Raw genomic sequence first — 18141 nt, forward strand, 5'->3', positions numbered from 1 at the left:
GTCTAAACATTAACTACGGTTTTATAAGATGCAGGATTATTCCTTTTAAAGTAAACTAATGACTGGGGTGGAGGGAGAACTACTGAAACATTTTGATGATACAGGGGTATTTGCAAATACCGCCTCCAATCCGCAGTCTCCCCATCCCCATCCCTTCCAGGTAAGCATAAAGCACCGTCCTGTCACCAGCATGACTGCCACAGCCTCCCGGCCACACCCTTGCTTTCTCCCTCATCCTCCTACAAAATTCTCCCCCAAACAGCCAGAGTGACCTTTGAAAGACAGAAATTCATTTTTATCATGACCTTGCTTAAAATCTGCCAGTGGCTCATCACTGTAGGTACCTGCAAATCCAAACCTCTCATCCTGACCAGCGAGGCCCTGCATGACCTGGATCCCATCCCTCTGACGGCATCTCACCTTCTACACACTCCAGCCACCGGGCATTCTTCTTGCCCACTGCCTGGGGTGATGGGGCAGAGCTACACCTCCTGGCTATTTGGATCTCAGCTTAAATGCTTCTTCCGCATCACATCACCCTATTTTATTTTTTTCACAGCACATATCCCTAGATAATATTTTCTTATTTTCAACTGCCTACCCTTCCCCAGGAAAAGCTAACATGTATTGAGTGCCAGGCATTATTCTAAGGGCTTTACATATATTAACTACCTTTGAGTCCTCATAACAACCTTTCAACATTGGCGATATTATTATTACTATTATTAGCCCATTTTACAGATAGAAAAATTGTGGTACGGACAAGTTAAGTAATAACCCCAAGATTACACAGCTAGTGAGTGAAGAGGCCTGTATTTAAACCCAGGGAGTCTGGCTCCAAAGACTGAATGTTTAATCACCACGTCATACGCCATTAGAAAAAGCTTTTATTCATCACCGTATTAATAAAGATTTTTATCATGTGGACGTAAAACACTATGATAGCAACGCATCACTAAAAGGAAATTTGTTATAATTCTAGTCATATTTTCTCTAAATATATCTAATTTCTTTAATATAGAAAGTCTGGTCTCTGATCCCATTTATTCTGTTATTTACAAAATTCACCTTTTGTTTTAATAACCTTTAGCTTACAAGGTTCTCATTTCTCCAGTGAGATAAAGTACACTTCATTATAATCATCCTCTGGTAAAGAGTGCGTAACACAGAAAAGTTGCATAAAGCCACGCAAGGGTGTGTAAAATGTCAATGAAATTAAGTTCCTTAATTTTATTTTATTTATTTATTTATTTATTTTTTGCGGTACGAGGGCCTCTCACTGTTGTGGCCTCTCCCGTTGCAGAGCACAGGCTCCGGATGCGCAGGCCCAGCGGCCACGGCTCACGGGCCCAGCCGCTCCGCGGCATGTGGGATCTTCCCGTACCGGGGCACGAACCCGTGTCCCCTGCATCGGCAGGCGGACTCTCAACCACTGTGCCACCAGGGAAGCCCAAGTTCCTTAATTTTAAATTAAAGCTGGGGTTTCAAAATCTGTCTGCAGACCCTGACACACATGCGCATCTATGAGCCTTCACCATGTACAGAAGCTCAGCTGTGGTCAAGTGTCAAGTTCTTTGGCATTAATTAACCTGATCTTAGGTTGCTTCTCATCAGAATCAACTGGAGCACAAGACAAAGCTTTCCTTGACATCTGTAGTAGTTATTCCTACAAATTTAGTTCATAAATCAAATACTATACTAGCCTTTATTCTTATTATGGGTGGCAGTATCCAGTTTTCTGATGTGCTTTCAGGCCTTAATTTAGAATCACAGACATTCAAAGCTTCACGAGTATCTAGCCCAACTAACTCATTTCACACCTGAGGAAACTAAGACCCATGGAAGTTAAGTGACCTGCTCAAGAACTCAGAGGCACATCCAAAATTAGATGCCAGGTTCCTCAATTCCTAGCCAAGTCCTGTTTCCAACACACGTCCAGTGATGCTATGAGAGTTTAATCACTGTGCCCTATGCCTGGGCCTCAGAAGAAATGTTTTTCTGATAAACCAAGTCAATTCAACACAATTTTATTGAACAACTGTTATTTTATCACTGTTGGGTTCTATTCTCTTTGGGGATGCGTGTCCCAAATTTAAATGCTTCCATCATTTGCTGGATTAAAAAGATTATTTAAGACTTTACTAACCCCTCAAAGAGATACTAATCCAACTATATCAATAATCACATGGAATGCCAATGGTCTAAGTGCACCATTAAGACAGAGACTGTTGGAGTGGATCAAAAAAAAAGACCCAATTGTATGTTATCTACAAGAAAGGCACTTTAAATACAAAGGCACACAGAGATGACGTAGAGCAACAGGAAATCCCATTCATTGCTGGTGGGAATGCAAAATGCACAGCCACTTTGGGAGACAGCGTGGCCGTTTCTTACAAAACTAAGCAGACATTTACCATGCGATGCGGCAACTGAACTCCTTGGCATTTACCCGAAGGAGTTGAAAACTTACGTCCACGCAAAACCTACACACAGATGTTTATATATTGTGAGGTACTCACAATACCCATGAAGTGGTATGGTGTTATTGAAAGACTCGGAATAGTCATAAATGTACGTTGCAAACTCTAGGGCGACCACTAAAAAAAGGTTAAAGAAGAAGTAGAACTGATATGCTGAGAAAGGAGAGAAAAGAGGATCATATAAAACACTCAATTAAAACCACAAAAGGCAGAAGAGAGTGGAAGGCAAAAATCAGATAAAGAACAAGGCAATAAAAAGAAAAGAGTAACAAATATGGTAGATGTTACTCCAACTGTATCAGTCATCACTTTAAATGTCAATGGTCTAAATGCGCCAATTAAAAGAGAGAGTGGATGGAAAACCGAGACCCAGCTACTGCTTCAAAGGTGTGGTACTCTTGACAAACTATAAACTTCTAAGGTCAGAAAAAATGGAACTTGTTCTATTAACTGCCCAGGGAGTCAAACTCTTTCGTTTTTGGAATCTTTTTTTTTTTTTTTTTTTTTTTTGCGGTACACGGGCCTCTCACTGTTGTGGCCACTCCCGCTGCGGAGCACAGGCTCCGGATGCGCAGGCTCAGCGGCCATGGCTCACGGGCCCAGCCGCTTCGCGGCATGTGGGATCTTCCCGGAGCGGGGCACGAACCCGTGTCCCCTGCATCGGCAGGTGGATGCCCAACCACTGCGCCACCAGGGAAGCCCCTCCTTTTTGGAATCTTTAAGGCCAATTCTCCACCATACCTTTAAGCAATACTGAGAATCACTGTTTTCCCAAGGTGTAGGTTGGGAGCTTACAGGTTTGTTACTTTTGATGATGAGGACCACAACAGTATTATCAGACTTTTTCCTCTTTTCCAAACCTGTTTTTATTTCCTCTGTGGTTATTTAGAAAGGGTTCTTCTTAATTACATGTGGATTTATTGTATCCACATCAATGGGTTTATTACTGATTTATTATGAATCACTGCTCTCTCCTTGGCATAGGGTGGAGTGTTTATAACCATCCTTATACTTGTTATTATTATTCCATTAATGATAACATTATTATTAATTACAACAGGGAGCTGGAATGGTGACCGTTGGGGTTGGAGACAGCTGTAGCCAACGTTTGGATACAGAAACATTGGTCTTATCCTGGTCCCCCATGCTTGGCAGTTTCTAAGCTGGTCACTTAAGGTGAAAGTCTCTCTGGAAAAGATATGACACCTTTCTGAGGAAGAAATCCTTTGAGATATTCAGGGACAATGTTGCCTGAGCAGTATTTTAATTTATAGGATGTTCATAGACTTGACATTCATGAATTTCTTGAGAGTCACATCAAAAAAATAATAATTTAGACAGTTTAGTCAAATGGGATCCTAGATTTACCTCAGACCAAGTGACTTACGTTCCAACCCAATTTAATAATATATGCCTTCCTATTTGTTTTATGAAAATGAACTCTTCGAAATAAAATACTACCCAAAAATGACTTGGAACCATTCAAATTTAAGCGCTGTAATCTACATTTTATCATATAGAATTTAAATTATTCAAAAGCTTTTTACTTGTTTAGTTATATCTTTCTAAGTTCTCCCTTATAATTATTTCTACATATTAACAAATGGAAAAACTAACTTAATATAATCATGCAGTTTCTCTTTCCCTTTTTCTACCAGCACTGATCAAGTAATATTTCCTGAGAAAGCAGTGCTCAATAAAGTAAAAAATAATACTAATAATGTATTTTTCCTGAAAAAAAGTAAGTAGTAGCCTGGTTGATATTTAGGATTATCCCAAATAAGAGACCTGTTAAGAATATTCGCATGTATTTTCATTCTAAATGTAGTGAATAGGTAAATACATGCACATAATGCATGTATATGTTAGAGCACATGTCTAACGGTGTTCCTTCACTTTAAAAGAGACAGTGGAAAATTCTATAACATCATCATGTGCTAGGACCATATCTGTGTATACAGAATATGAAATTAAGGTAAATGACAATTATCCTTAGTCTCCGATACAGCCCCACTTCTAGATCTATTAGCCAATTCCTAATGGTCAGAGCATAGTGAACCCTGAGGCATGCAGCCCGGACTACTGGGTAGACTTTTCTTCTTCAGGCACGGACTTCCCATGAGCATCTACATGCAGAGCAGAGAGAGAGTAACAGAGGTAGCAAAGGATTAGAAGGTCAGGTCCTTGGCCTAAAGGAAGCTTTCAATCTAGCTGGGAAAAGACAAGGTCTTATATATTCTCGTCATATCTTAAGAAACATTATGAAACCACACGTGTCGACAAGTGTCATTTTTTTTTCAGCTGAAAACGTAATTGTCGAAGCAATTCAGAGTAAAAATATAATCTGAGCAGAATGGAATTGAATTTTAATTTCCTACAGGAGAAGACTTTACGTTTATGCAGGGGCAAAAGAGATTTCCTTTCACTAAAATCCTGAGCAGTTTTTGCATATCCTGGCATCCACACGGGCTGGTATCATAATGTAACCGTGTCATATTCCCATCATGTCTTCTGAACGAGACTGAAACCTTCCTGAAGGCAGAGATGCTGTCTTCTGTTTTGCTTTTATTCACTGCCTGCCTAAGCACATTTTAAGTCACATACTACGTATCTGTTGACCCGACTTGAAATGGCTGAAATGAATTGAAGAAAGACACTTGAGGTTGGAAAGAAAGCAAGAGACTACTAATATATTGGGTGACATTAATAAAAATCCAAAGTTCTTGACAGGTAGAAACTATTACCTGAATTAAATAAAATAAAACCTAACAGGAAGAACTATAAATTTCTATACTTGGATCTAAAAAACAAACAAAAAAAAACTGCAGAGGTTAGAAATGGGAGAAGCGCAGCTTGACAGGAAGTGGCAAATATGAGAAAACAGTGTAACATGGCCACCAAAGAACCAAGACCACGTTAGCTGGCACCAGCAGGGGCCAAGAATAAAGAAGCCTGGTTCTCGACGCCAGGCATTAAGAGCGCCACTGAGAAAGTGTAGTTTGCCCAGAGACCACGGACCAGGACGGTGAGGTGATGTGTCACCAAACCCCATCATACGGCAAGAGTTTAAAAAGGGGGGGGGAAGAATAGGTGAAAACAGGAAAAATTCAGAAGACTTTGTGAGAAATGACAGTTGTCCAAACCAGATCTCTTGCTTTGTTTTGGAGGAATAATTTTGCTTCACTTTATGGCTTAGTTAATATAATTTCTATCGTTTTCTCAGAAAAGATTTTGACACTTTATTACATGACGGCTATAATTAATGTCAGACTCTAAATTAGAAATCAAAAACTCTATTTGATCATTTGGTTTCAAGCTGGATCTAAAGTATGTTTTGGCATGATTACTAACTGTTAGCAGCAAGTACTGGAAACAGATGCAGTCTTGATATGTGTTCTAAATGTGAAACACATTGCAAAGAGACTGGGAAATAAAAATATACACTGCTCATGCACACTCTTACTGTGCTATTTCCTGTCCTTATCAGTCATAAAAGTTTCTCTTGTTTTGTCCTTTATTTGTTTTCCCAGGTGAATAAAATCTTCGTTCTCCTTTTCCCCTTTCTTCTTTCATTTTTTCCTACATGCCAGTCTTCCTTTTTTTTTTTTCTATTGTCTTTTCCACTAATAGTTTTTCCATTAAACATTCACTGAGCACCTACTACGCACCAATATCCTGTGCAAGGATGTGTGAGACACAGTCCTGTCCTTGGAGAAGCCTATCTTCTACGAAAGGGGAAAGGCATATAATGAAATTGTTACTAAAGGAAAATACATACACATTAGAGAGTACAGAGTTATAACAAAGTACAGAGACGAGAAATGGAGGAGAGAGTGATTCACTTGGAGGAAAGTGGTGGTTGGGAAAAGGATGCCTGAAGAAGGATCAGTCGGGCCCTGTCCAGCCAATGCAGAGAAATGAGCTGGCCCGTAAGTATGAGGCAGCACAGCATACTTGAGGAATGCCAGGCATTCTTAGAAGAAAAGGAGCATCCTTTACCTGGAACAGTTGAGTATTTGTGGAGGCAGCTATCAATCCATAACATAAATGGATCGGTATTTTTTAGCTTGGGTCTGTGCTGTACTTGAATTGATGGGAACGACCACCTAAAGGTAAATGTTTCTATGGGCAAAACCAAAGAAAAAAATTTTAATTAAAATATGGGCCAAGGGGCTTCCCTGGTGGCACAGTGGTGGAGAGTCTGCCTGCCGATGCAGGGGACACGGGTTCGTGCCTCGGTCCGGGAAGATCCCACATGCCGCGGGGTGGCTGGGCCCGTGAGCCATGGCCGCTGAGCTTGCGCGTCCGGAGGCTGTGCTCCGCAACGGGAGAGGCCACAACGGTGAGAGGCCCGCGTATCGCAAAAAATAATACTAAATAAATTTTAAACATAAAATAAAATAAAATATGGGCCAGGGACTTTCCTGGTGGTCCAGTGGTAAAGAATCCACCTTACAATGCAGGGCACGTGGGTTTGATCCCTGGTCAGGGAACTGAGATCCCACATGCCGCGGGGCAACTAAGCTGCCTCAACTAGAGAGCTCATGCGCCCTGGAGCCCTTGTGCCACAACTAGGGAGAGCAAATACGCATGCCACAACTAGAGAGAAGCCCGCGTGCCACAACGAAGAGCCTGAGCAGCGTGCTGCAACCCGATGCAGCAAAAAATATAAATAAATAAAATGACTAAATATTTTTGTTTTTAAATGGGCCAAAGATAAGGAAAACCATAATCTGGACCATTTGGGGACAGTTGCTGAGACAGAGGACTTGTTCCCCCAGGTAGGAATGCATGAAATGCTTTCTAAAAAGAAATACCACTAAGTCAGTAACAAAAGGAAATGGGGTGGTAGTATTCAGAGGTGCAGGGAGAACAGTCTGGATGTTTTTTAAAATTTAATAACATCCTTACAATGGAATACCATTCAGTAGTAAAAAGAAATGAGCTATCTAGCCATGAAAAGATACAGAGGAATCCTAAATGCACACTGCCAAGTGAAAGGATCCAGTCTGAAAAGGCTACATACTGAAAAGGCCAATTACATGATATTCCGGAAAAGGCAAAAATATAGAGACAGGAAAGAGATCAGTGGTTGCCGGGGGCTGGGGGGCAGTTGGGGAAGGAGATGTAGGTGGGGCACGGGAGATTTTTTTAGGGCAATGAAACTCTTCTCTGTGATTCTGTAACGGTGGCTACATGGCACTATGCATTCGGCAAAATCCACAGGAGCACAGAGTGAACCCTACTGTAAACTATGGACTTTAGTTAATGATAACACATCAATATTGGTTCATCAATTGTACCACACAAATGCAAGATGTTAATAATATGAAAAAGTGGCCAGTGGGGATGGTGTGGGGGAGAGAGATGGGAACTCTGCACCTTATGCTCAATTTTTCTGTAAATCTAAAACTGCTCTAAAAAATAGAGCATTCATTTAAAAACAAATATATATGATAGTATGTTCCTACTCTTTTGAAGCTAATGACATAACTTAGTTCTTCCACTAGCATTTATCAGGTCAGGCAAGCTTTCTTTACCAAAAGTCCTAAGAACAACAAATCCCTGGACGGACATGATCGTACTCCCTGCAGAACCTCTGAGACACGTAGGTGGGCAATTTTGAGTAATTCACTTACACGGGACCATCGAGGCACAATAAATGAACTGACATACCTGAGAACAGTGCAAAGAGTCTTTAGTGACAGTGAAACTAAAACTCAGGTTTCCTTAGTTCAACTGTCTCCACCCTCTTCTCAGATCACAGCGAACCACAGAAGCCACTGTGTCATTCAAAAATTAACTTTAATACTTTTGGTGAAGTTAGGTTCAAGCTCCCAAGCTTTCTTCTATGAAAAGAAAGGGATTAGAGCAAACCTTCCAATAAAATGTGTCACCATGTCTCTGCCATCCCTGCATAAGCATGATTGCTTTCATTACTGAGGCTCTTCTCCATATGTGGGTGGCTGTACATGTATCAAAAATAAATCGTCATAGAAACAACTGACAAGAACCACGTATAAAGTCAGAGTCGAACCGTGTACACAGGTTTCATTCTGTGCTTCGGTAGCTCAGTCTAGCTACAAGTAGCAGTAACTAGTCATACAACCAAGTGTAGTCAACTTTGTGAGCTGGGCCAACTATCCCCCACTGATGTCGTAGGAATGGAAACCACTTCTTGCATCCTCAAAAGTTATGCTCAACTGAGGTCCAGGGAGGCCCTGGAAAACTGGGCCTACAGCAGTAAGATAAAAAATATCCTCTGCTCATGTCAGAAAATAGCCCATTTCTAAAGAAAGCAAGATGAATTGCAACTTACGGAATGCAAAAAGAACCCAACCGATCACAGTCAATGTTATAGGGAAGAATACTGAATGTTCAATTGGTAACACAGGGCTTGCCTTTGTTTAGGGTCCATTAAATTTAATAACTTCCCCCTCTGTGGCTTTAAACAGAGAACGTCTTCAAAATAAGAGTGGCTCCTATTAAACTTAATTACTTGCCCATGGCTGCGATGGCAGAGGTGTGTCTACCAAATAGGTGGGTCTTAAGAAAGGAAGGGTTCTACAGTAAAAAGAGTGGATGGTCTAGTGTTTTATTATAGTTGCTTTAACTTTCTGGTTTATTAGTATTAATTGCTGGAGTTTTCCTTTTTACCTCTCTTAAGGCATCACTCCCTCTGTGAGTTGAGTGGCCCTGCTAAAATTAATGTCCACATACACTTGAAACATTACTGAAGCTGCTGGTTCCAAACCCTCAACCAGGGGAGCTGACAGAAACTCAGCTATAAGCGACATTTCAAAAATGAACTACATCAAACACCTCCGGCTTTGAAATGACATGAAACAATCCTCCCGATAGACCTTGAGTGAGCAAATGGAGTTTTTCCACTGCAGTTTCTAGATTTTGTGGTAGTAATAAAATAATTTTTAGGAACTTTGTTTATTAGACTCATCCCTACTCTCTGCTGCCCTTTGGAAATATTATAGTTGAGCGACTAAGAGTCATAAAAATTGAGACATCTTTAATAGCCCTGTACAGTTAAGTGGAATTCGTCGATATTTAAATATCTTGAAAGAAGGAATTCAAGACTATTTGCTTAAACAGGAAAAAAAAAACTTCAAAAAGATTACAGTTCTTAGCTCTGTCTCATGTAAAATGATCCTACAATTGCAGAGAAAAATCATCCACACAACCTGTATTGGCCTCTCCCAGGGTACCTGAGGCAGCCAATGTGTATGACCTTGCATCTCTAATTCATGTATCCTACCACACTAAGAGACCTCCAGAAAGGATCAGAGAGGTCCATGGGCACAATGACCAAGACTGCAGAAAAATGCCTGTATAAACCCCTTCCACCTCGTGTATGCCAAAGAGTGGTACAGACGTAGGTTAATCTAAGATACTTCACTCAGATGGGTGGGGCGAGGAGGAGTTTTTTGCAGTGAATAACCAACCCAAGGTACAGTCTCCGCTAGGAGGCTAACAATAGCTCACACTCTTACCCACCAGTCAAAGAGTAAGACTCAATAAACAGCTGTGCTTCTTTTCCTAAGAGTATAATTACATAAACTACATTTTGAAAGTCAGTAATTATTTATCTACGTACTATTTTTTTTTAATGAGCTCCAGAAAAGTAATTATCATCTTTGTGTTAAGCCCCACAAGTGCTTTGAACATCAAAAATGCCATGGGTGATAATATTACAATGATGAAGCCATGCAACGGTTTGGTTTGTTGTCAAGGTTCCTTGCTTGTCTTGCCACACACCTTGCTCTTTAATAGAATCAGTGAGAAATAACTTTGGCTACCTCTGTGTAGTGAATCTTCTTTTAGGATCATATAAGATGAAATGAGATAATGTATAAAATCTCTGGGGATTGGGGGGTGCCACTTAAATACAGATTATTATGTGATAAGGCCGTACTTTACCACAGTAAGTAGGGTGGGGAGGGGAACCAACCCCTACAGGGCTTCTGCTGCACTAGGTATCTCTAGACTGGTTTCTGCTCGATTTTTATAATTCGGCTGGATATGAACTAAACTCAGTACAATAAGGTAGACCCTATTAGTCAACCAGACGACAATAATTTACTGTTCAGCCATAACTTATAACCGCCGCTATTGCTCTTGTTATACTATTGAAGGCTACTCAAGGTTAAGGAAATATTTTCTGAATCTTTGTACTGCCCCCGTGAACTTCAAGATATCTGGGTTTGTATCTTTCTTTGCGATAAAGTAGAGAATGTTAGTGATGTATCTTTATCATCTTATTTTACTTACTCCTTGCTTCCGTAAAGAATTTGAGGGAGACTACAGGAGCTATGTGGGATAATACCACTGTCATTATCATAATTCATTAAGTTTGAGCATTTGTAGCCGCACTTGAAAAATTACTCAGAAGAAAGGATAACAAAAAAAGAAGTTGTAAAAATGGATTCTCTGAAGGCCTTTAAACAGATTAAATCATGGTCTTTCTTCGCAATGGTCTTTTAGGATGAAATGGAATTTCTTTAGGAATATTTCTTTCTGAAAGATCTTTCTGGTCCCCTTTATTCCTGTAACTCCTTGGAAAAGAACCTTAGCATGCCTAGTTACATCTAAGTGTAATTTAACATCTTCTATTTTCTGACACTATAACTGAATAGTTATATTCTCTTAGCGCTTTATTGAGTTTTTGTGAATGGCTCCCAACTGCTTTTAGCTCTATAAAAATTTATAAGTCTATGGAATAATAATAATAATGACAAACATTTATTGAGTACTTCTATGTGTTAGGCACTGTGTTAAGTGCTTTATGAATGCCATATGAGTATTAACTTGTTTAAATATCTCATGGTGATTTTTGTTTTAAATATACTCTGTAGCCATCCATTTTAGAAAGCGAATAATCCCTCTAAAAGTTTAGATTTTTACCTACTGATTCATTTAAACCAGGACTTGCCTGCAAATTATATACAGACATACAATTTTTACAGAACAATGTTAGCTTCATAATCTCAGCTACAATCTGTTTAGCACATATCGTGTGTCAGGCCTGCCCTAAGCACTTTACACTAAGCATCTCATTTAATCCTCACGGTAACCCCAAGAGATAAATATTATATCCCTGTTTGACAAATAATAAAACTAAGTTTCTGAGATGTAAGCAACTTGCCTGATATATGTGTGAGTTAGAATTCAAACCTGGGTCTGAACCTCCAACCCTACTGTATAAGTGAGGAATTTTATTCTTTCTCACCCAAGATCATATGAGAATGTTTTGTGTATCCCTTCATAGAGCGAGATGAGAACTGATGTCTCTACACAGAGAAACAGGAACTGTTCTGGAAAGCATCTTAAAAAGTGAACACAGAGCTACTTGGAGATGGAGACAGAGGTTAATATTTTAGCTGTCCGTGTTGCAGAGACATAGCATCCTGGAACTTAGGGATACCTTTAGATATTGAGGGGAATAAGAAGAAGAAAGTACGCAACTTGGTACCTGAGAACTTATGAGACAGGCTCCTCTCCAAGAAGTGTCCTAGGACCAGTCCCCAGGGCACTGAAAATGGGGCTCACTCCAGATGATTTGGTCCCCTAGTCCACCAGGCAGCGCCCTGGGCTGCAGACACAGGCCCACACCCAAGAGCAAGGTCAGAAAAAGCAAGGCTCCTCTAGTTCCCTTACAGTCCACTTCTAGTTCTTTCTTCCTGATTCCCTACTGCTGACAAGAAGGATTTTCTGTTCTCTTCGCTTTAATGTTTATACAGAACCTCCCACCCTGGCACCATGTTACTTTGCCAGGAACAACTCATAGAGATGTTTGGGGTGGGAGGAAAAAAAACTGGACTAAACTCAGTCTCAAACTAGTTTAAAGCAGAGGCCCGTTCCCACCACTGGCCTCAGATCAATATACGGCTGGGTAATTAACCAGTTTCTGTCTCCTCTGTGAAATGAGGAAAGCTGTGTTGTGTTCGTTTATGGAAATGTTTCAATTAATTATCAGTACATTGCCTCCAAATAATCTGGCTGCTCCGTATCACACATGTAAGTGATAAAATGCCATCTTCAGTGTTACTTTCAACGGTTTTCCCACTGAATTCACATGCGAATACACCTCAGCGAGAAAATGCTGGAGATAAGTGTCTCTAAGGCTGTGACCACTCCCTGAGGTTTTTTTTTTTTTTTTTTTTTCCTCCAGGTACTGCCAGAGGACAAACAGCAAAATCTGTTTCAGCCACAGAGGGTGGGACAGACGGAAGCCCCAGAGGACCCTAAACAGAAACCAGGTTTGCATAAATCTGACCCGGCAACGTGTCACCTTGGCCCCGTGTAAGACAAAACGGACTCAGTCTAAACTACAGAAGGCATGACCAGAACTAACTCAACACCCACCACCCAACACTATACCTACGATCCCGCGTCAGCCCTGGTTACCCGCCCCCGTACCTTCCTCATCCTTTCCTGTGTCGTTAACTGATGTTTGCCAATGGGAGGGAGTCATTCCAGTCAAGGGAAATGATCGCTAAAATTCTATACTCTGCACACTTCCCCAACAAATACCATGTGATTCATGACAATAAGAACAGCGGTCGGAATGAAAAGTGGTCACGTGGTTTTCCAAAGACTCTTGAGGTTTCCCTCCCCCACCCCTTCTTTCCCTACTCACCCCTATGGGAGTCCGTCTGTGGCAGAAAATGTGAAGGCATTAGGACCAGAGAGCCCTTTCCTGCTATTTGCTTGAGAAACAAAGCCTTCCCTCCTCCCAAGTTGAAAGAAATAAAGGAGTCTGAGCTAGTCACAACCTGCAAGCCTGCTGGCGGCCCGTCAGCTTGCCAGTGGTGCAACTCAGCGGAGTGAGTACCGGCTTCGAGCTTTGCAGAAAATGAGAGAGGGAGAGAAAACAGAGACAGAAACACAAAGACAAAGAAAGAAAGGCATTAACCTGGCCAGGAGTCAAACAGGTGCATGGCGCCCGAACGCTGAGAAGAGTGTCTGACAAATAGAGGATCCAACTGTGTGTGTCTCTGGGGGGCTGCTTCTGTACTGATGGGGGCAGGGCTGCAGTCTGGATGTCAAGGGGTGGATGACAGATTTTTTTTTCTTATTCACAGGACTCATATGGTTGGCCAAGAGCCTTTAACTTTCCTCCACTTGTCAGTCTGACATCTTCGTGGATACTCTCTGGCTCCCTGGGATGAATTCTCCATGAGAGAGAGGGGCAGCCAGGATGTTGATCACACACGCTGCCACCATGAGTCACAGAATTTTGTGGTGCCTTTGGAAGAGGGGGTGTGTGAGCCCCGGGGCTGCCACGTTGACAGCAACAGCAGTGAGCTGTGTGATTCGTGGAGAGGCTGCCTCGGTCTTGAGCTGGCCGCTCAGAGGCCATACGTGGCCTTTTAAGACTCTTACAGCCCCCCTGCACTTGGAGTGACACATGCCTGGCAAGGATCTGAAGTTTGCAGGCGCTCTCTCTCAGAACTGGCTACCTGGGACTCCTGGGATTTAAGAGCCTCTAGAAACGGAGGGCTGTGCCCTCAGGCTGTAATTTGGCTTTCAGGCAGATGTTAGGAACAGAAAGGAACACAAGCAGAGGAAGGCCTGGTACAAGACCCTCAGGAGAAGGCCCCAGTTAGGAGACAGAGCCAACCAAAGGGCATGCAATTCAGTGGGACTGAAACTGGGAGGGCACTGAGTGTCATCTTAGACAAGGATGCCATCTCTGGTGGACTGTCAGTCTCTCGACTTCAGTTTAAGTTCAAGCACTCAGTAGCCCCATAATTCAGAAGACCTGGTTTGCAGCTGTTAGACCCTTGTCCACATGCCTCTGATGGAGAGTTACTGTGAGTGTAGCTGAGACAGCTGGGCTCATCCCGCAGTCCCAACCCCACCCCTGCACCGGAGTGGGTTTTGAGTTCAAGTGTGGTCTTTACCTGAAATGCGCCTGGGCACGTCGGTGATGGCAGGCAGCCCGGTGCCCCGGGTGGAGGACAGCGGGGTGGTGGAGTGAATGGACGGGGGCGTCATCTGGCTCAGGTACGAGGGGTAGGACTGGTCGTAGGACCACGGCGGGGAAGACTGCGTCTGCCTGGGATCTGGGCAAAGAAGAAACATCTTTAGCACACCAGCCGCTGTGGCCTTCGAACACACAACCCCAGACTCAGAAAGGATAAAGCAGGGGAAAATCAGAATATACAAGGACGGTCTATTTCCCACAACTCCACCCTTGCAGGCCCCCTAGGGCACAGAGCTTTCTAGACTTCGCGTCTTTATGAAAGTAACAAAATGGATCGTGTGTAAGGACTATTTGTCTCTCTCACACGTAAATATTTCTATTTGGAAAGCCTGTCATTTAAGAAAACAATCTGCTTGGTTATCGTCACAAAGTTGAATTCCATTTTATTTATTTTCTGTATTTCCTGTATGTTTTTAATATTACTCCAATGAATAGGTATTACTTATCTCTTTTTTAAAAAGTTAGAAAATTTGGGAACGATTTATTTGATTAAAGAGCAGGTAGACTGTGCCTTTTACTGCTACACATCCAGCCACTATCTTTCAGCCGTGCTTTTTGGTTTGTAAATGATTCCATGATTTTAGCATGGTTCGCTTTCTTTCCAGGCATATCGAGGGGGTGCCCTTTCCAGTCTGGGGTTTAGGAGGCTGGGGTAGAGATGAGCACAGAAGGGGCAGCATGTAAGGAGAAGAGGAAAGAGGGGAGCCAGTTATGTTATTCTCATGCTAAAGCTACACCAGAAAATAACCTTTAAGAAAAAACAAAACTTAATTTCAAAGCCAACTAAGAACTGAAAAGCTTCATCACCATCCAGTTTCAATGTTAAGCACATGAGCTTCTGACAGTAAGAAAATGATCCAAAACACAACAGGGAAATGTCTTCAATCCTATTGGAATCTGTTTCAAAGATGTCACATGTTTGGAATGTGGCCTAGTGTTACCTACAGTCACTATAACGATAAAAATAATGGGCTACCAACTGGTTAGAGTGACCTGCTGAGAATTAGCAATATCTTTTGACTTATCTTTATGGAGTTTCTTGGAGGTATAAACAGAATCATAAGCAAATTTCTCTTATCATTTTTTTTTTCTAACTTCACATTTAAAAAATTTTAAACACTCTCATATACCAGGCTGTTCTCAAGACAGCTTTGTATATTAGAATAGCCATGGACTTTGGAATGTGCAGAATTAGGTTCAAGTTCTGAGACTTCTATTTTCTAGCTGTGCGATCTTGGGTTAATTACTCAGTGACTCTGAACCTCAGTTTCCTAATCTGTAAAAGGGGGTGGGGGAGTAATAATATACGAATCACAGGGATGTGGGAATTGCATGAGAAAACTATGTGGAGAGGGCTAGCATGGGAAGCACTCAGTAAGTATTAATTCTTGTCTTTTAGAAAAACTCTTGGTGACACGAGGAGAGTTCCATGGTTAAAACACATCTGAACTGGAGTAAATACATTTGGAATAGGTCTAATTTTAAATTATTCCTATATCACCTATGAGCCTCTGAAAAGGAAAAGCTCAATTTTTAAAAACTATAAATATATTTAAGTCAATTCAGGTTTATTGCTACAAATAAAAGTGCGTGCAACAACACATGGGTTTTCCTGAGATGATGCCTCTTTAAAGCCTCTCAGTTTTTCTGTACAAAGCCATTTAGTTTCAGCTATTTCTTGTTTATTTGCTCCATTCAGAAATATTTTATTTAAAGACTATCTAAATAGGACATACTTTCCTTGAGTCAAAATAATTAAATACATCTGGACATTTATCTAATGGTACTGTATCAACAGATGTATAGGAAAATTTCATCCAACTCAATTTTAAGGAATATTTACCTGAGTTTGCAATTTGAATAAAAGTATAGCACTGTAAATGGTTAACAGAAAATTTTCCTTCGGAAATGTAAAGTATGCTTGATCATTAACGTAATGAACTTTTGTGCTTTAAAATGTTCAAGGCTGACATTGTATAGATCGGCAACATTTCAAATCTGAGTGAGTGGTCCTTGTTATATATCTGATATAGCCATACTTCCTTGCTTTAACCATTAATGTAATTCACTATTCAGATAAACGGTAAATGATCTTCAGATGGAAAAAGATGCATTCCTTACAGCACCAGAAAGCAATCTCACAAAAGTAATAAGGCCTTCTCTCAAGCACTATTTTCAATAGACAAAAAGGACAAGAACCACGTAGCGAAATGAGCAGGGCACACGGGACTCAAATTTGGATTTGAGTTCTAATCTAACATCACCAGATGACTCCCTGAGCAAGCAGTCTAACCTCTATCTCCATCCCTCTACTATAACATGTTGCCAGCAGTATTGGGCTCTCTGCCTGCAAGTGGGGGGAAAATACAAAGAAATCTAAAGAATGACTAAAATCACTGACATTTAGAAATATCACGAAGGAATCAGGGAACTTAGCTTGGATGTAAGATACAGCCTTTCATTTCTCCTTAAGCTGAGAGGCAGGCCAGTACAGGGGGAAAGAAGGGGGCTTTCTGATGAGAGGATCTGAGTTGGAGTCCCAGCTCTGCTATCTGTGAGCTGGATGACCTCAGCTGTATTAGCTAACTCTCTGAACCTCAGTTTCCTCATCTGGAAAATGAAGCAGCATAACATGGTAAAGTGAACATAGCAAAGTGCTCACGTGTGCTGGCTGGACAGACAAGCCTAGGCTTGAATCACAGCTCCCCACTTTGCTGAGCAAGTCACTTAAACTTTGGGGGCCTCAATGGCTCATCTGTAAAATGGGAATCATGACACTTATTAGGGCTCTTGTGAGCATTACATGAACTAGGCCTTCTTTAAGGCCGAGTTCTTCTAAGGCCTAACTTCTAAGTTATCTGACACTCTCGGCACATACTGAGTATATAATAAATAGATATGATTATTGCTATCTGTAAAGTGAGTATAATTATAACTACTATCATTTTTGTTTACAGAACTAGGTGAAATAATACAAGTAAAAGCCTTTTGTAAAGTACTATATGAAAATGATTATTATTCTCTCTAGGAGCTCGTATCACGTGGCCAAGGCCCTACTGTGTTTCATGGGGTGTTTCTTAATGTTGCTGAGCTTTAATTTCCTCATCTGTAAAATGGGATACTATCTCAGAGCGTGTCGTAAGGATTAAATAACATACAGCAAGTGGCTAATTATCATTATTCAAAAAAATTAAAAATCTGACTCTAAACTATCCAGGGTGGTTGGGTTGTCTCGTGTTAAGTCTCAAAGATTTCCAAGATCAGACTCAGCACAATTCAGTATAATGCCTGGCTCATAGTAGGTGCTCAATAAATAACCATTGCATGAACCTCCCAGGGTGGCTGGAGTGAATAATAGAATTTTATAATGAAGTAGTAATTAGTCCTTCTCTAACTTCCCCTTAGGCTACAAAAGAACTTGTTATTGGTGACGTTTTAGCTTTGACATAAACTTCCTGACTGCTGGAATATATACTAGAACAGTCTATCAAAGGATAGCTTTCCTTTGAGCGGAGGTCCTTCCTGAAGATATCCAAGATTAGCAAAAAGAACTTCTCACTAGCCCTAAACGAGTGAGAAGATCTCGATCTCTCTCTTTTTTTTTTTTCTTTCTCAGAGGACAGGCTGCAGGCCAGCCAATCTCTCTTCCAAGTTCACTGT

The 18141-nt window shown here is 41.2% G+C and overlaps 1 protein-coding gene across 6 annotated transcripts in view; it reads right to left on the bottom strand.

Annotated features, from left to right (window-relative positions):
- The window catches only part of RUNX2 (RUNX family transcription factor 2), a 314495-nt gene that overhangs the window by 123121 nt on the left and 173233 nt on the right, over nucleotides 1-18141 (bottom strand). For all 6 annotated transcript variants that reach the window (XM_033864134.2, XM_073810667.1, XM_033864132.2 and 3 more), the window contains one exon: nucleotides 14399-14560. In XM_033864134.2, the coding sequence (XP_033720025.2) occupies nucleotides 14399-14560 (162 nt within the window). The remainder of the gene's footprint in view (nucleotides 1-14398; nucleotides 14561-18141) is intronic.

The sequence above is a fragment of the Tursiops truncatus genome, chromosome 10 (assembly GCF_011762595.2).
Source record: "Tursiops truncatus isolate mTurTru1 chromosome 10, mTurTru1.mat.Y, whole genome shotgun sequence".
Classification (NCBI taxonomy): Eukaryota; Metazoa; Chordata; class Mammalia; order Artiodactyla; family Delphinidae; genus Tursiops; species Tursiops truncatus.